Source organism: Prunus avium, chromosome 3 (assembly GCF_965620075.1).
Source record: "Prunus avium chromosome 3, drPruAviu1.hap1.1, whole genome shotgun sequence".
NCBI lineage: Eukaryota > Viridiplantae > Streptophyta > Magnoliopsida > Rosales > Rosaceae > Prunus > Prunus avium.
The window spans coordinates 26,704,243-26,720,841 of record NC_142286.1 but is presented as its reverse complement, the minus strand read 5'-3'; the positions used below and the strand labels follow the sequence as shown (position 1 = coordinate 26,720,841).

At 41.0% G+C, this 16,599-nt stretch overlaps 4 protein-coding genes across 4 annotated transcripts; 1 reads left to right on the top strand and 3 right to left on the bottom strand.

Moving 5' to 3' along the window:
- Positions 1-5,768: 5,768 nt before the first annotated feature.
- Positions 5,769-6,479, bottom strand: LOC110765286 (uncharacterized). Its single transcript, XM_021968372.2, has one exon. The coding sequence runs from the start codon at positions 6,477-6,479 to the stop codon at positions 5,769-5,771; it is 711 nt and encodes a 236-aa protein (XP_021824064.2).
- Positions 6,480-7,265: 786 nt separating this feature from the next.
- LOC148295834 (uncharacterized) lies at positions 7,266-7,979 on the top strand. The gene has a single exon (XM_088250604.1). The coding sequence runs from the start codon at positions 7,266-7,268 to the stop codon at positions 7,977-7,979; it is 714 nt and encodes a 237-aa protein (XP_088106730.1).
- Positions 7,980-13,628: 5,649 nt separating this feature from the next.
- LOC148295833 (protein FAR1-RELATED SEQUENCE 9-like) lies at positions 13,629-14,419 on the bottom strand. Its single transcript, XM_088250603.1, has 2 exons — positions 13,950-14,419; positions 13,629-13,767 (listed from the first exon to the last, which is right to left on the bottom strand). Exons 1-2 carry the CDS (start codon positions 14,417-14,419, stop codon positions 13,629-13,631), a joined length of 609 nt encoding a protein of 202 aa, XP_088106729.1.
- A 411-nt stretch (positions 14,420-14,830) lies between these two features.
- Positions 14,831-15,616, bottom strand: LOC148295832 (protein FAR1-RELATED SEQUENCE 5-like). The gene has a single exon (XM_088250602.1). The coding sequence runs from the start codon at positions 15,614-15,616 to the stop codon at positions 14,831-14,833; it is 786 nt and encodes a 261-aa protein (XP_088106728.1).
- Positions 15,617-16,599: the final 983 nt, after the last annotated feature.

The following is a 16,599-nucleotide window of genomic DNA, read 5'->3' as shown; positions in this document are numbered from 1 at the left end:
CTTAAAGGAAATACAGTGCGATGGCTCTTGGCCAAAATACATGTCTCACACTTAAAACTGGACTCATCACAGGAGCGGAATAAAGATGGAAACAGACGCTTAAGGTAGCCAAATGACGGGTGTCCCAAGCGACGATGCCATAACCAAATTTGTTGTTTGTCTTTGACACTGCAACTTTGAACAGTATTAACGACACGATCACGAACTGGTGCAGAAGGCAATGTCAAATAATATAACCCCCCTATCCGTTTACCATGCCCAATCATCTCGTGAGTCCTAAGATCCTGAAAAGAGCAATGGGTAGGATAAAAAGTAGCAGAAGCATTAAGTGTATCAAGTAAGCGACCAACAAATAACAAGTTACAATGGATATTGGGAACTAATAACGCATGAGACAAGGACAGAGTTGGGGTGAGAGAAATGGTGCCCTCGCCAATAATTGGAGAGGGCAAGCCATTAGCACTAGTTATGTATGGGTTACGGGTGTTACTAGACAACTCATCAAAAAATTTAGCATCATAAGTCATATGATCAGAAGCACCAGTGTCAATTATCCAAGTATTAGAGCCAGTACCTGAAATAGAGTCAGAGACACGCAAATTCGCAGAAGCAGCAGCAGCACCAACAATGGAATTATCACCCATGATTGTAGCAGAAACCCAACAAATCACGCAGAGTATACAACAAAACACAGCACAGACACAAATCCGGCAGATGTACGAAGACAGTAGAGGCACACAGTAGAGGCACGAACACAGTAAAGACAGATGCACACAGCGGAACACGGCAAAAGCACAGGAAATAGAGGCACGAACACGACAGAGCACACAGCGGAACACAACAAAGGCGCAGGCACAAGAACCCTAAAGAAATTAGGGCACACAGTAGAACACGGGTGGGCACAACACACACAGGTCACTAGAAAGTCGGCTCTGATACCAAGTCAAATAATATGGGTAGAATATTTTCAGATATATTTCATTCTCCGAAAGGAGGTATTTATAATACAGGTTACAAACCCTAGTAGGGTTTAATTAGGAAATAAGTGGAATCCTAATTACATAATATCTACACAAAAGGTAAAATAAATAAAACCCAAATAGAATAGGACTAGGACTCGCCAACAGGACATGATGGGCCTTAGTTATGCAATAGGGTCCAACGTTGCTCAATTCAGTGTAAAGGATTTTTGTTTGATAAGTGGTCTAAAATGTGGAAGCGAGCCTGACATAACGTCTGCCGGGGAAGATCATAAGCGATTTATGAAAGCACATTTTACCAACAGGAGTCACATTACTGCCCAGGACTTAGAAAATGCATTCCTAAAGTCCGAAAGAGGAAGCGAGGACTCGTTCAAATTGGGACTGCTGTATTTTGTGGAGTCTGTGATTATGGGTAGACCCCAAAATGTAAAGATAAATGAGGACTACTTACATTTGGTTCATAAAATGGATGAATTCAACAAATATTCGTGGGGATCTATATCGTTTGAGTGTCTGCAAGATTCTCTGTTGTTTGTTCCCGGGAAGAAAGAGAGAGATGAAGACAAGGATGGGCAGGGGAAAGCGGTGAAAAAGCAAAAAAAGGCGGTGCGGAGTTCAGTGAGAAAAGGGAAGAAAAACGTGGAGGATGAGAAGCCTAAAAGAATTAACAGACCTGCATGGAATATAAAGGGATTGAGCTATGCTTTCCAGGTATGATTTAGTTGAAAATTAGTGTTTGTAAAATTTAAGTTCGTAACTAAGTACTGACTTTGATAATCTATTTGTTGTAGATTTGGGCGTATGAATTAATTGCTGAATTGGGAATTCCCCCCCTTAGATATTGTAGGCGGATCGAGGAAACTGCATTAGTCCCTCGAATTTGCCGGTGGGAATCCATAGATAAAGTGCCTGAGTTTAGAAAGCTGAACGCTTATATATTTCAAAGCAAACAGGTGTGTAGTTAATAATTGATTTCAATAGTATGTTGGTTTCATGAGGAAAGCTGTTTACTATTGTTTATGACCTGTTCACTGTATATGTTTGACAGCCTGTTATACTGCGGCTCTTACGACCACGTGAATTGGAGATGAGGCAACCATATTGGAGTTGGGGATCAGTTGTTCCTGAATGTGATGCACCTAGTGTAGGCCCGTGGGTATGTAAGGACCTTGATGAATTAAACATTGTTGTGCAGCAGTTGAGGAATGAGGTTGCACTATTGCACCGTGAGAAGGGTGAGCTGGAGGAGAGAGTTTTACGCTTGGAAAAGTGTACCAGTCATGCAGACGCCAGCCCTTTTGAGTATGATGGAGAGGAGAGATTTAAGACTGAGGATTCTGGAGAGGAGAGACATGAGACTGAGGATGCTGGAGAGGAGAGTGATAAAACCGAGGAAGGTGGAGTAGCCGAATCGAGAGAGGAGTGTGTAAAAAATGCGAAAGAAGAGGTGCAATATACAACCCCGGATATAAATTGGGATGATCCAGATGTGGTGTGTGTCACCCTTGTTAAATTCCTTACGAATCCTCCTCGAAAGATTGAGATGTCCACTACGGAGGGTGAATGTGGCGAAGATGTTATAGTTGGGGTGGGGCGAAAGAGGGGTCGGGGAAGGAGTCAGACGGTTGGTCCTGTGACGAAGAGGCCAAGGGCAGTGGTAAGGGAAACTCCATGGCAAGGTCGGGAGATTCCCAATATTTCGAAGGACCCAATTGCTGACCCCCTAAGGCCTGTTCCCCGTGATTCCCTTCTGGAGGTGGCAAAATTCTGCTGGGAATGGGGACAAGAAGTAAAGTAAGTTCCCTTTGGCCGTCCTGAGTGAAATGTAAATGGTTTATTATGATTATATATTGAGTCACTGGTGAAACGGAATTGATAATAACAATGATTGACAAATATAGTTCATATGTGCGGTTATGTGGAGACGAAGCTATGGAAGGTTCGCATAACTTCTTTGTTCGGTTGCTGACCAAGGACGGTTGGTTGGATGACTCGGTAAGCATTGATTGATTAGTGATTTTGTCGATAAGCCCTTGCTATGTAGTAATTGATTGATTTAATAATGGAAACAACCCTTTTATGTAGAACATTGACAGGGCCTTGCATTTGCTACGGGAGCGGCACAACAGGTCTGGCAAGTGGGCAGGTTCTGACTGGACGATACTGGACACCACTTTTCAGGTCTGTATTATTTCATAAGCATTGTTTGTTTTGAAATTCCGTATCCGTTATGATGCATAACTCGTGTGCCACTATGCAGAAATGTGCTGCCTTAGATTACACGCAAATGAAGTTGTATATTGGAAAGGAGGAGAGGAAGCACAGCAACGGTCTAGTGGGAATGGTGAAGGGCGAAGGGCTTAAGTTGGCTAAATCATGGGGGTCTGTGAATCAAGTTTTTTTGCCCTTCAACCTAGAAAGGCAGAAGCACTGGATCTTACTTGTTATCGATTTAAAAGAGTGTGAGATAAGGGTATATGATTCAAAAGTAGATCTGTGCAGAACTCAAGCCATCCAACGAGCTGTGCAGCCGGTGTCCAAAATACTGCCCTGGTTGTTACACGAAGCTGGATATATTGGCGACGGTCTACTTCTTAAAACTAAGTGGCCAATTAGTCGCGTTTTGGATGCACCCCCCCAACAAGTAGGTGGGTGAGTCATATTCGACCTAAACACAGTGTGTTATGAAAGTGCGCTTTTGTTGTACAATGAATGACTGCTGCTTCGCTATGTTTCAGGGGCGACTGTGGGATGTACATTTTAAAATACTGCGAGTTTCTGACCTCCAATGTAGAACTAGCCAATATTTCCCATCATGCCATGCCCTTGTATCGGTTGAAGCTCGCTGTACAGTTGTTGCAGGGATATTAACGTGTGTGCTTAATTAGGAGAGGCAATATGACATAACTGGTTGGGTTAGACAAACTTGCAAACTTCATTTCACTGGGTGGGCGGTTTGTAATTATGTAGGTAACAGTAGTTGAACTGAAGAAATTCATATAGCTTGGTATTGGCTCAATTCGCGAGATAGAGAACTAACCTTTCTATCATATAAGGGAAGCTCGAAGACCTTTCTTCGCATGCTTGAGGGCATCCATCCCGTTTGTACGAAGGTTTTGAAAAGGTAGTTTTGAGTCTTGTTAATGAACAAACTCTTCTTTATGATCCAACTACCCCTTTTGACTTAAAATTAAAGAATAAGTTATTTTTATTGGGTTCAAATACAACCTGTACGAAATCGTCAACACATGTTGTTGATACTATGCTGAACCATAAACCGTAGGACCTGCCACACTGTGTTTTCAAATGTGGAATAAATAGGAATGTTTCTTGTTTACGGCAAACAAGATTGTGAAGGTCAAGATGCAGGCATATCAAACATTCTAAAATTCATTTCGTAATTATGCTGAATGATTAGTTCATAATAGTAGATGTGCAAACACTTCTTCATATTTCATAGGTGTCCGGATTAGAAAATTACAAAATATATACTTGAAATAGCTGGAATGATGGGATGACTTCAGCATACACATTAAGTTGCTTCACATCCAGCTGGTTTTCAATTTCAGATTCAGTTGGCATGTTGCCTCCAGTCACCCATTCATAGCCGCTACACCTTGTAGCTCCCTAAAAAAACATAAGAAAGTTACATTTTTCATTTTCGGATTACAATGTCAGACCCAATTCATCTACTCTGTAGCAGTTTTCGTTGGCTTAGGCAGTTTTCGTTGTAAACCCCACACTCTCATATATTCGATCACATTAATCCCGTATCCAATTTTGTTTGTCCTTCCCTTTTTCCGGATATGTCATCGAAGGAAATCCCGTTCCGATCGCTGAGGAATTTTTCGGGATTTTTTCACCTTCAATTTCGATTTTTAATTGAATATTGAAGTGGAAACGATTAAAAAATATTAAAACTGGCGTGTGGCGGCATGGGAGCGCGCCGCGTGGCGGTCAGGCTTGCAGCTCCCCACTCCAGCGCCTCCACTTGGCATTTCTTGTATATTTTATTCAGTTTTGTCCCCAAAAATCGTTAAAAATACAGGAAAATTAAGGAAAAAATTGGGAAATTTCCTAACTCTGTGTGGGGGATGAATACTTCGTCTGGAGTTTTGAGTTAATATTTGGCAAAATGTTTGTTGTGAAAATTGATATGTAATTCTTGATGTTAGTGAACAGGGATTTCCGTACTATGGGATTCAGTATATATTTTTTTTTTGGTGCATAAATCCTAAAAATTGCTGGACAATTCCGAAAATAATGGGGAAATGTCGTAGATGGTTATAATCAAATTGGGAAAAACCCTCCACTTATTTCGTAGATCCACATTGCGATACTTAAATAATTATGTTAGTGAAAATGGATAACCGCATGACTTAATTATTGTTGCAAATATAGTTTCAAATGCAGGACAAATCAGGAAATGAGGGAGATTTTTTTGGGGTATTTATGGAATCATCAGAGTATCTTAGAAGATCAAGGATGTGTCAGACATCCACTTGTCAACAAAGTGAGTGAAAGGATAATCCCTTTCCGGGTTGACAACACGCAACCTCCCTCCCATATGCCTGTCTGTCTTCTTTAACGAATGACTATTTGGGGATATGAACCAGCAATTCCACATCTGAGACCACTTACTGAAACGATATAGGACCCAAAACCAGAAACAGACTTCAAATAAAAACAATACAAAGTTCAGACAGTTTTACCTTTACATAAAAACACTAAAAACCAAAACAACAATTTATTAATAAAACACCTATCATACCATGTATATACACCTTAAACCCACCCAGTGATCAACTGGAGTTCGCGCTGGATGCAGAACAGCTCCCTCTTCCATTTGCAGAGTTCACAGCAGTTCCAAGCATCTACGTTGTGCCAGTCGTCGCCCCAGCAGGCCCATAACTGATACCACTCCCGATTACCCTCACAGTGAATGCAGTCTTGTAAAAATCCTTTGTCTGCAGTAAATTTTTTAAGCATAGGAGGACTGACGGTGCCACACATTGTATAGCGACGCAGTCGATTGCTTATTGAATCCCTGCAAGCTTTTATGTTCAGTTTCTTCGTTTTGCTGAGATGGCACAAAAACTCCAGCCCATTCTCCTTGCCGTCGCTAGGGTTCAACAGCCCTAGCAAGCCAACAAGGTAGGAGGCTTCCTCATGCCCTGCCATAGCCGCCACCCGCAGGTTCTTCATGCCCTCATCATCATTCTTCACGAAGAAGTCATGAATAGCTTCTCTGTAAATGATTTCTGGATTGTTATGTTGTTTGCACTTTTGCAAGAACTCAATAATTTTCCCTTCATCTTCACCGTACCAGTCCTGATGCCACTGGTACTTATCCACTGACACCGTTGTCCAAACCTCAGGATCGTTGAGCATTTGTTTAAATAACTTGCAGGTTGCCGCCATGTTGTACAAATCTTTAGAGGATTGCTTTGCAACCACGAGCAGCGCCTTAAACCATGCTAAATGTGGAATATCCATCTTGGTTGTTGGAGAAGAGGACTGAAAAGGGTGTGTGGAGAAGAGGACTGAAAAGGGTGTGTGGAGGTTTTAATAATAAAGGTGTCGTTTGGGGACGAAGAAGGAAGTGCCGTATATATCTTCAGAGGCGTGACCCACTTCACAAAGGACGAAGACAAGGGTTTAGATCAGTTTCAATTGTATTATTCGTTTCCGAAGCGCTGTGACTGAAACGACAATTGACAGTAGTGGCTGAAGCTGGAGGGACTCAATTGGTTTCGCGCACTCCCATATTGAGAGCATTTATGATACCATTTGTCACCGGCAGCAGTCACAAAATTATAAATGCTTTTCGTCATTATTATTTTGCTAAAATCACATCACCACTTTTGAAGCAAATGACTTAGTTACATTTGAACATGACCAAGTACTCAGTTTCATTTTGCCAACCTTGACCACATAATATCAACGCACCATTAACAGTAAAGTAAAGATCACATTGTATATGATACTAATAATGCAAAAATGACATCAGAACGAGTGAAGGTAACTTGCATTTTAAAATTAACAACTTAGCAGTTGCTTCTTGCCAAATATGGAACTAAATATGAACGCGTATCATCCCCAAACGACACGAACTCCAAACGCGTATCATCTAAAGATATATACGGCACTTCCTTCTTCATCCCCAAACGACACCTTTATTATTAAAACCTCCACACACCCTTTTCAGTCCTCTTCTCCACACACCTTTTTCAGTCCTCTTCTCCACAGACCCTTTTCAGTCCCTCTTCTCCAACAACCAAGATGGATATTCCACATTTAGCATGGTTTAAGGTGCTGCTCGTGGTTGCAAAGCAGTCCTCTGAAGATTTGTACAACATGGCGGCAACCTGCAAGTTATTTAAACAAATGCTCAACGATCCTGAGGTTTGGACAACGGTGTCAGTGGATAAGTACCAGTGGCATCAGGACTGGTACGGTGAAGATGAAGGGAAAATTGTTGAGTTCTTGCAAAAGTGCAAACAACATAACAATCCAGAAATCATTTACAGAGAAGCTATTCATGACTTCTTCGTGAAGAATGATGATGAGGGCATGAAGAACCTGCGGGTGGCGGCTATGGCAGGGCATGAGGAAGCCTCCTACCTTGTTGGCTTGCTAGGGCTGTTGAACCCTAGCGACGGCAAGGAGAATGGGCTGGAGTTTTTGTGCCATCTCAGCAAAACGAAGAAACTGAACATAAAAGCTTGCAGGGATTCAATAACCTTGCGACTGCGTCGCTATACAATGTCTGGCACCAAAACTCCTCCTCTGCTTGAAAAGTTTAATGCAGGCGAAGATTTTTTTCAAGACTGCATTGACTGTGAGGGTAATCGGAAGTGGTATCAGTTCGAGGACCGCAGTGCCCAAGACTGGGACAACGTAGATGCTTGGAACTGCTGTGAACCCTGCAAATGGAAGAGGGAGCTGTTCTGCATCCAGCACGAACTCCACTTCATGACTGCGTTTGATATATAAGTGTATATACATGGTATGATAGGTGTTTTATTAATCAATGGTTGTTTTGGTTTTTTGTGTTTTTATGTAAAGGTGAAACTGTCTGAACTTTGTAATGTTTTTATTTGAAGTATGTTTATGGTTTTGGGTCCTATATCATTTCAGTAAGTGGTCTCAAATGTGGAATTTCTGGTTCAAATCCCCCAAACAGTCATTCGTTAAAGAGGACAGCCAGGCATATGGGAGGGAGGTTGCGTGTTGTCAACCCGGAAAGGGATTATCCTTTCACTCACTTCGTTGACAAGTGGATGTCTGACACATCCTTGATCTTCTAAGATACTCTGATGATTCCATAAATACCCCAAAAAAATCTCCCTCATTTCCTGATTTGTCCTGCATTTGAAACTATATTTGCAACAATAATTAAGTCATGCGGTTATCCCTTTTCACTAACATAATTATTTAAGTATCGCAATGTGGATCTACAAAATAAGTGGAGGGTTTTTCCCAATTTGATTATAACCATCTACGACATTTCCCCATTATTTTCGGAATTGTCCAGCAATTTTTAGGATTTATTCACCCAAAAAAAAATATATTGAATCTCATAGTACGGAAATCCCTGTTCACTAACATCAAGAATTACATATCAATTTTCACAACAAACATTTTGCCAAATATTAACTCAAAACTCCAGACGAAGTATTCATCCCCCACACAGAGTTAGGAAATTTCCCAATTTTTTCCTTAATTTTCCTGTATTTTTAACGATTTTTGGGGACAAAACTGAATAAAATATACAAGAAATGCCAAGTGGAGGCGCTGGAGTGGGGAGCTGCAAGCCTGACCGCCACGCGGCGCGCTCCCATGCCGCCACACGCCAGTTTTAATATTTTTTAATCGTTTCCACTTCAATATTCAATTAAAAATCGAAATTGAAGGTGAAAAAATCCCGAAAAATTCCTCAGCGATCGGAACGGGATTTCCTTCGATGACATATCCGGAAAAAGGGAAGGACAAACAAAATTGGATACGGGATTAATGTGATCGAATATATGAGAGTGTGGGGTTTACAAAGTGTACTAGGGTTTTCATTTTCATCATTCGAATGTAGGGTTGGTTCCCAAATTTTATTTTTCACTCGCTCCTAAACCAGGGTTGGAACTTTCCGTATGAAGTATTCATCCCCACACAGAGTTAGGAAATTTCCCAATTTTTTCCTTAATTTTCTAGTATTTTTAACGATTTTTGGGAAAAAAACTGAATAAAATATACAAGAAATGCCAAGTGGAGGCGCTGGAGTGGGGAGCTGCAAGCCTGACCGCCACGCGGCGTGCTCCCATGCCGCCACACGCCAGTTTTAATATTTTCTATTCATTTCCACTTAAATATTCAATTTGTAAACGACTTCAAGGGTGTAGGGGCTTGCCCCCCAAGGTTTAGGGTTTACTGTCGAATGCTTAGGGTTAAAAAATATTAAACCAATTCTTTTCTTTCCCGCTCATGGGTTAGGGTTAACAAAAAAAAAAACATTCCTGCAAATTTTGAATTTGCCGCTCACATTCACGGATTGTTACGACCAAAACAGGACAATTGAAACTTGAAACTCCATATTAGTTCTCCCCAAAAAAGAAAAAACCATTCCATTTCTGATTTTAAGGAAAATTAGTTGGGGGTTTTGAGCAAATTGTTTGAAGGGTTGTCATCTTCTGTTATCTTCATTTTCCCTTCTGGCAAAGCCATGTCGAATTCTTCAACAAACACTCAAGCAAAGAGGTGTCGGCACTGCAATGCTGAGATGGTTATGCTAATTTCGAAATCTGAAAGGAATATGGGCAGACCGTATTGAAAGTGCTTCACATCATATGTAAGTATTATCTTCCCTAAGCCAATAACACTAACTCAGATCAACCACCTAAGCCAACGAAAACTGCTACAGAGTAGATGAATTGGGTCTGACATTGTAATCCGAAAATGAAAAATGTAACTTTCTTATGTTTTTTTAGGGAGCTACAAGGTGTAGCGGCTATGAATGGGTGACTGGAGGCAACATGCCAACTGAATCTGAAATTGAAAACCAGCTGGATGTGAAGCAACTTAATGTGTATGCTGAAGTCATCCGTATAGTGAAGGGCATTAAAAAGATCCTCCTACTGTTGTTAGTTCTATCATTTCTGAATTTTGCAGTTCAAGTGATGAAGAAGTAAGAAACTTTTTGCGTCTGGAAATCTTCCAGCTATTTCAAGTATATATTTATCAATTTTGTTCTGTTTTGGCTTTTCAAGTATGTATGTTGTAATTTTCTAATCCAGACACCTATGAAATATGAAGAAGTGTTTGCAAATCTACTATAATGAATTAATCATTCAGCATAAACCCTGAACTATGCTGAACCATAAACCGTAGATGGTGCCACAGAAGAATAAGAATTGAATAAGATGTTCCTGTAGGACCTGCGAAATCCATCAACTTTTCATCTGAGGACCACGATGATGCAGGTCGTACCGGCCAGATGCGGTACGATGCGTTGTTGACAGAAATAAAACGTCGGAAGATATGTCTAAGATGGTATGAAGAAACTTGGGGAAGGAGAAAAGTCAAGCGAAATTACACCTTCGATCAGTCAAAGTAATGAAACTGAGGGTTAGGCTTGCGAAAGGAAAAGGTTGTCGAAGGTTCAGGGGGTCGAATGAGGCAGTGCAGATGAGGGAAGCAGAAGCACGTAAAGGATTTGACCTGTTCCGAGAGTATGCAAAATGTGTTGTCCCAAGCTACAACTGGGACGAAATCACCATGGAGTAAACCGTCGCTGGACAACGTTCATTTTCGTTATTTCAGTCAGTTTGTTTGGAAAAACATGCCTAAAAGTTCATTTTGACTGCGTTTGTTCCAACTTTGTGTGCGCTACTGAAGGTATAACCATTTAGCTTTGGACACTTCAGATGGTATCTTATATGTATCCAAGCTGTAAGATGTGAAGAAAATGAAGGAAAAAATAGGGGAAACTGCTTTTGGTTGATTATGCGTACTGTTGTAAGGCAAAATGGGTATGGTTTAATTGAAGTATGTTTACATGATTTTCTGTCAACATATTTAATTTCTCTTTACAAAATGCCTACAAGGAATGGGATTGTTTTTAGCATTGATTGGATCTCCCTCACAGGACTTGTTCCTAAAATGGTAATATGAGGTTTGCTTATTCGTGTGAAATATATAATTTGACCAAGAAAATAACAATAATAATATTCAGTGTGTCATTCGAAAGGAGAAAATAAGACTAATTTTTCACAAAAATTACATACGAAGCAAATGTAACCAATAGTTGTGTTATTTTAAATTACATAATCAACATGAAGGAAATAGACGGAAAAGGTTTGCAAAACATAATGTTACGGTTGAAACGAAAGCGAGTTCAAACCATATTCCGAAGATGAAGTGTACACTCTGTATTATCACATCTTATGAAATTGAGTACGAAAGTGAGTTCAAAAAACACATTCCACGATTTATAGCTTCCCCCAGTTGTGTAATGCCACAAGGAGCTGGTATCAATTTTGGGGCATTTTTTCCCATTTTTCTCCTTGTTCTTACCATGTCTTCAATAATTTTCCCCCAGTTGTGTAAATTGTAATGAAAATAACGAAATACAACACATGGCGGGACCTGACCGCATCAACCTTGGGTAGGTGCACACGTGCACGTCAGTGACCATTCTCTCACCCTTCCTTTGCAAACATTGGGATAATAATTCGACAAATGCTACCACCTCATTGAAAGTTGAAAATTCAAATTTCTTGTGTATGCTATCTGTGAAACATACGAGGCTTTAATCCGAATTCAAATCAAATACTCTCATTACTGAACAAAAAAAACAAAACTGATGTGACAGATGGGGAAAACAGATAAAACAAACTGCGGAATACTCCAGGACATCATATATAAACGGTGTCGTATGGCTATGGTATACTCATTGCCCTACATCAACATCTTCTTATCTTCCTGACTCTTCTTTGGAGTTGTGTTTTGTGCATAACGAATCCCCCAATCTGAAGAAACTTGAACATGTCAACCAGTTCAGACAGCAATGCAAATCAGGGGGACTCCGATGGGTCATGGGAATATGCCCCCGATTATCCAAGGTCCCCTCTACCACCGCTGCCACTTCCAACCTCCTCGGCAAGCGAGGGCGACTCCGATGATCCTGCTGTGGAAATAAATGATATGAAGAACAAACTAGAACACGACTCCTCCTTGGTCCATTATTGGACTCAAAAGTGTGTCGGAGCTGAGCAGAAGTTGGCGTATTTGACACGCCAAGTGAACAAAGCGCGTTACAGAAAAGAGAAGCACAGAATTCGTGGCCAAAGAAGAAAGCACAAAGCAGAGGATTTGCAAATGACCCTGGACGATGCTACGTACGAATCTTTGAGCATCCACAAAGGAGGCGACAAGTATGGGCAGGCAATGTCTGTGGCTTTCAACGAAGGTTTTGAGCAATTCCGACGGTTCACTGCAGATGTCCACAAACATATTGACTGGGACGCCATAACTCCGTCTGCTACACAGCAAATCATCTCCGGCGGTGTACACCCACCAGAGCTAGGCCACCAACCAGCAAAAGCCAACGATAATGACGGCTGGTAGCCATATCAATCGCTAGGCAATCGTTATTCACTTGTTTGTTTTTTGTTAATGCCAGATCTGGCTTTGTGTTTACATGTTTATGCCCGATCTGACTTACGTGCAGCTTATTCAGGTTTAAATCTGCTATTGGGTTCTATGTTGTTACCAGAGTTCAATCTTATTATAACTACTGGATTAGTAGAGTTCAGTTACTAATAGTGCTCAAATTTTTTGTTTCAAAAATTGTCGGTGGGTCGATAAATTTTTTCAACATTATCTGACACAGATATTCGGTTCTTTGACACATTACTGGCACATAGTGATGGTTTCAAGATTCCCTTGCTGACACACCGTGATGATTTCAAGATTCGCTTACATACATATTTCATTTTCCTTGCAACCGTTGCAAAGGTGATAAAACGTTACCCACATTGCATGAATCCCAAACGAATCTTTTCAAACACGGGCTCCACGTTCTGAAAACACCAAAGCCCCAGGATGGACATCTACCTTCAACCAAAGATGGATCCGAAAGTTCGAGTTGCGCATAATTATTGCAAGCATGGTGACGTTCACGACCATCCTTGTGGGATGTGCAGGGATCTATTCGAGGTAGGTCCACACAATGTTCAATACTATCGGTCCCCGACCCCTTCTCCCCCAAAGCCCCCATCTCCCATTGTTTGCATTACCCCGACAGTGGTGCGAGGATTGCTACAATGACAAACGCATTCTAGATTGGGAGGAACGCGGCCGCTTTGAGTCAAGTGATGACTCTGATGTTGATAACTAAGTGGCTCTTCAAATAACTTATTGTTGACTTTAATGTACTTTTATTTTTTTATTTTTACAGGGGGTCGAATGTAAGTCATGCGATACGTGTGTGACACTTAATAATTATTGAATACAAAAGTTACTTTGTTTTTGGGCGGTTTCACTGTTGCTTTTCACATACCTTAGTTTAGTATCAACATGAGGCACTTACATAAGATTCACTAATGGTTCCAAATGGTTTCCAAAATGACGCAAATTGGTATCAACAAATATTCAAACTCCGGGACCGTAAAGGAAATCAAACTCCTGCAGAAATGACTCTGTCATAGTAGCTTCCCTGTCCTGCGTGCTCTGACTGCGCTGCAAATTCTCATCAACTGCAGCACCAACTTCTGCGTCGGAAGATGAAGAGCTGCAACATCAAAACAAAGAAACAAGTCAACAGCATTTCTTGTATAAAATTCAAACCCAGACAATTACATATTCACTTACCCGCTCACAAGTTTTGGACAACTCCGTCTATCATGATCAGTCTTCCTACATTCACTGCACCGCCGTTTATGTCCTTCCGCTGCCTTCTCTTTTTGTCCTTACACTCTTCTCGCACGCCCTTTTGCTTTTACTTGATGGGGATCCTTTATTCTGACTTGGGAAGAACTAGTTCCAACCTCTCCATTGGGTTCTTCTTCGACACGAGCTCTTGATGACAACAACTTTGTAAGCTTCCCACGAATGTCGTCAAATGAATTTTCCAGCAACTCAAAACCTTCATCACACAACAAAGCAGAATCTATCAACTCACCTGCAACTTTGCCAAGTTTCGATCTCTTAACCAAAACCAAACCGTCCACGCAATCTTTAACTTCTTTGTCATTCTTATCATATACTACACCGCACTTTGCACTTTGAAGCCATCGTTTCACTATGTAATTGTCTGGCAAGTGCTCCACCTGCTTCATTCTTAAAAATGCTAGGATGTGTCGGCACGGAATACCCCAAAATTCAAATCCTTTGCAGCTGCAATAAGCTTTATCGGCATCTTTATCATGCACAAGCTCCTTCATCCGTGTCACCCCCGGATTTACCCGCTCACTTACTTTGTACCTGCACTAGGTCTCATCTTGCTCTACAAGTTCGAACAAGCATAAAAGGCTTCGGAAGTCTTCCCTCTCAAACATTTCAAGAATTTCCCGAGTGTAAATGTCTGTCATTTGATGTTGCATTGGTGTTCGAAATGGCAGTGGAGGTTTTTCATTGGTATCAACATGATCAGCCATTAACTCCTTGTGCCTCTGTGAACCAAGAGCTCTTTCAAAACGTACAATGAATTCCATCAATGTGTTTTTCCAGTTAATATATTGTTTGAAAAATGCATGACAGCTTTCAGCCCGTTGACTACTGGACATCCCAGCCGAAAACACATGTTTTACATATGATGGAACCCAATTCTCCCGCAAAGCATGAATCGAGCTCAGTCACGGATGGTCTTTCAGCCCATTGCTTGTGACGATTTCATCCCATTTCGCATCAAATTCTTCTCTAGTGTCCATACCCCATATGCATTTGCACATTTCCGAAAAACATTCCCCAATGCCGGGTTTCTCCATAAACTTATTCAAGATATGCCATATGCAATATCTATGGAATGTTGTTGGGAGAGTTAAAGCAATTGCCTTTGACATGGCTGCATCTTGATCAGTGATGATCATTTTGGGTGGCTCATCTGGCATGGCTTTCTTGAATTCTTCGAACAACCATACAAATGAATCCGTGGTTTCACTACTTAGGAATGCACAACCAAACAACACTGTCTGCCTATGGTTATTAACGCCTAACAAAGGCGCAAAGACCATCCCATAGCAGTTCGTGTTGAACGTCGTATCAAATACCACCACATCCCCAAAAAACCCATAAGCTCGTCTTGACCTTGCATCTGCCCAGAAAACATTTCCCATCCTTCCTTCCGAATCTACCTCCATATTGAAATAAAATGATTCATTTTTTCCTTGCTCAGCCAAAAAATGCTCCTTCAGCAGCTCTGCATCATGCCCAATCACCTCCCCACGCACGTCCCTTGCATAATTATAGACATCTCTCCTAACAAACCCAACATTTTCCAATCCCCCTACTTGCACCTCAAGAAGGCTTACCTGTTTATGTACAGGGATATTAACTTTGCTCATATGTGCACTATAGGCCTTTGTAGACTCTGTTAAGTTACGGTGAGATCTCAATAGATGGACTTTATCAACTGTGGTCATGTCGTGGTTGTGTACCTGATCGGTGCATATTTACATATCATTTTGTACCCTTCTAATTTATGATTTGGTTATGTTTTTGAGTTAAACTTGTGCTTTTAATAAGTTTTGTGTTTGTTTCAGTGTTATAAGCTTGAGACTCACTAATTGCATTTTGGAGACAAGTTAGCTCAAAACGGTGTCTGCAGATCAGTCAACTTCACGGATTGGACTGTACTTCCTCAAGAAGAACCAGATGATGAGCCATACATCATTGGAAAGATACGGAAGTCTAGTTTCTGTATAATTTTACGGTTCATGATTCCGAGTCTTCTAGAGAAAGTTATACATGTTTTGGCAACTTAAGGTCAAATTCGGCAGCATCTGCGTTACTGGGCCAAAAATCACATTTGAAGGGCTTTCCGATTTTTCCTTGAGCTGGGCTGCATATTCTTGGAAAGATAAGACAAAGAGCTTCAAGATCCATATTTTTCCAGATTTTTCAGATTGGAGCCACAAGCCCAAAACGAGCCCACAAGCTGGCTGCAATGCATTGTCATGCATGACATATGCATGATGAAGTGTTGTTGATTGTGGGAAAGTTTGGTGAAGCATATTCAATACCTATTTTTGAGTGGAATTTTGCAGCAGCCAAATGAATTAATTGAAGTTGAAGTGGGGGTGCAACACTAAGCCTAAAGACAAGAGGAATTATTTTCAAATGCAATTGTGTGTTAGGTTAAGTTGGTGAATTAAGTGTAGTGTGTTAGGTGAAGTTAGTGTGTTTAGATAATTCAGATTTTCAACTTCCTTAGGCCTATAAATAGTGAGGTTTCCTAAGCTTGTAAACACACCCCAAGGGGGGGAGCTCTCAAACACTTCTCTAGAGCTCCCTTTGTTGGAAAAATGGCTCACATTTAGTATGCAAGTGAAGGAGTGAGCGACCGGTCGCAAGGTTTGGGCGACCGGTCGTTTTTACACAGATTCGAAGGCTTGAGAAATCGCAG

Bases quoted from the DNA above. Each gene is read 5' to 3' on its own strand.
- LOC110765286 (XM_021968372.2), bottom strand. From the start codon at position 6,479: ATGGATATTCCACATTTAGCATGGTTTAAGGCGCTGCTCGTGGTTGCA.
- LOC148295834 (XM_088250604.1), top strand. From the start codon at position 7,266: ATGGATATTCCACATTTAGCATGGTTTAAGGTGCTGCTCGTGGTTGCA.
- LOC148295833 (XM_088250603.1), bottom strand. From the start codon at position 14,419: ATGAAGGAGCTTGTGCATGATAAAGATGCCGATAAAGCTTATTGCAGC. The intron at 13,768-13,949 runs GTAAGGACAAAA...TTGATGTTGCAG, and splicing joins AAAGGGCGTGCGAGAAGAGT to CTCTTCATCTTCCGACGCAG.
- LOC148295832 (XM_088250602.1), bottom strand. From the start codon at position 15,616: ATGACCACAGTTGATAAAGTCCATCTATTGAGATCTCACCGTAACTTA.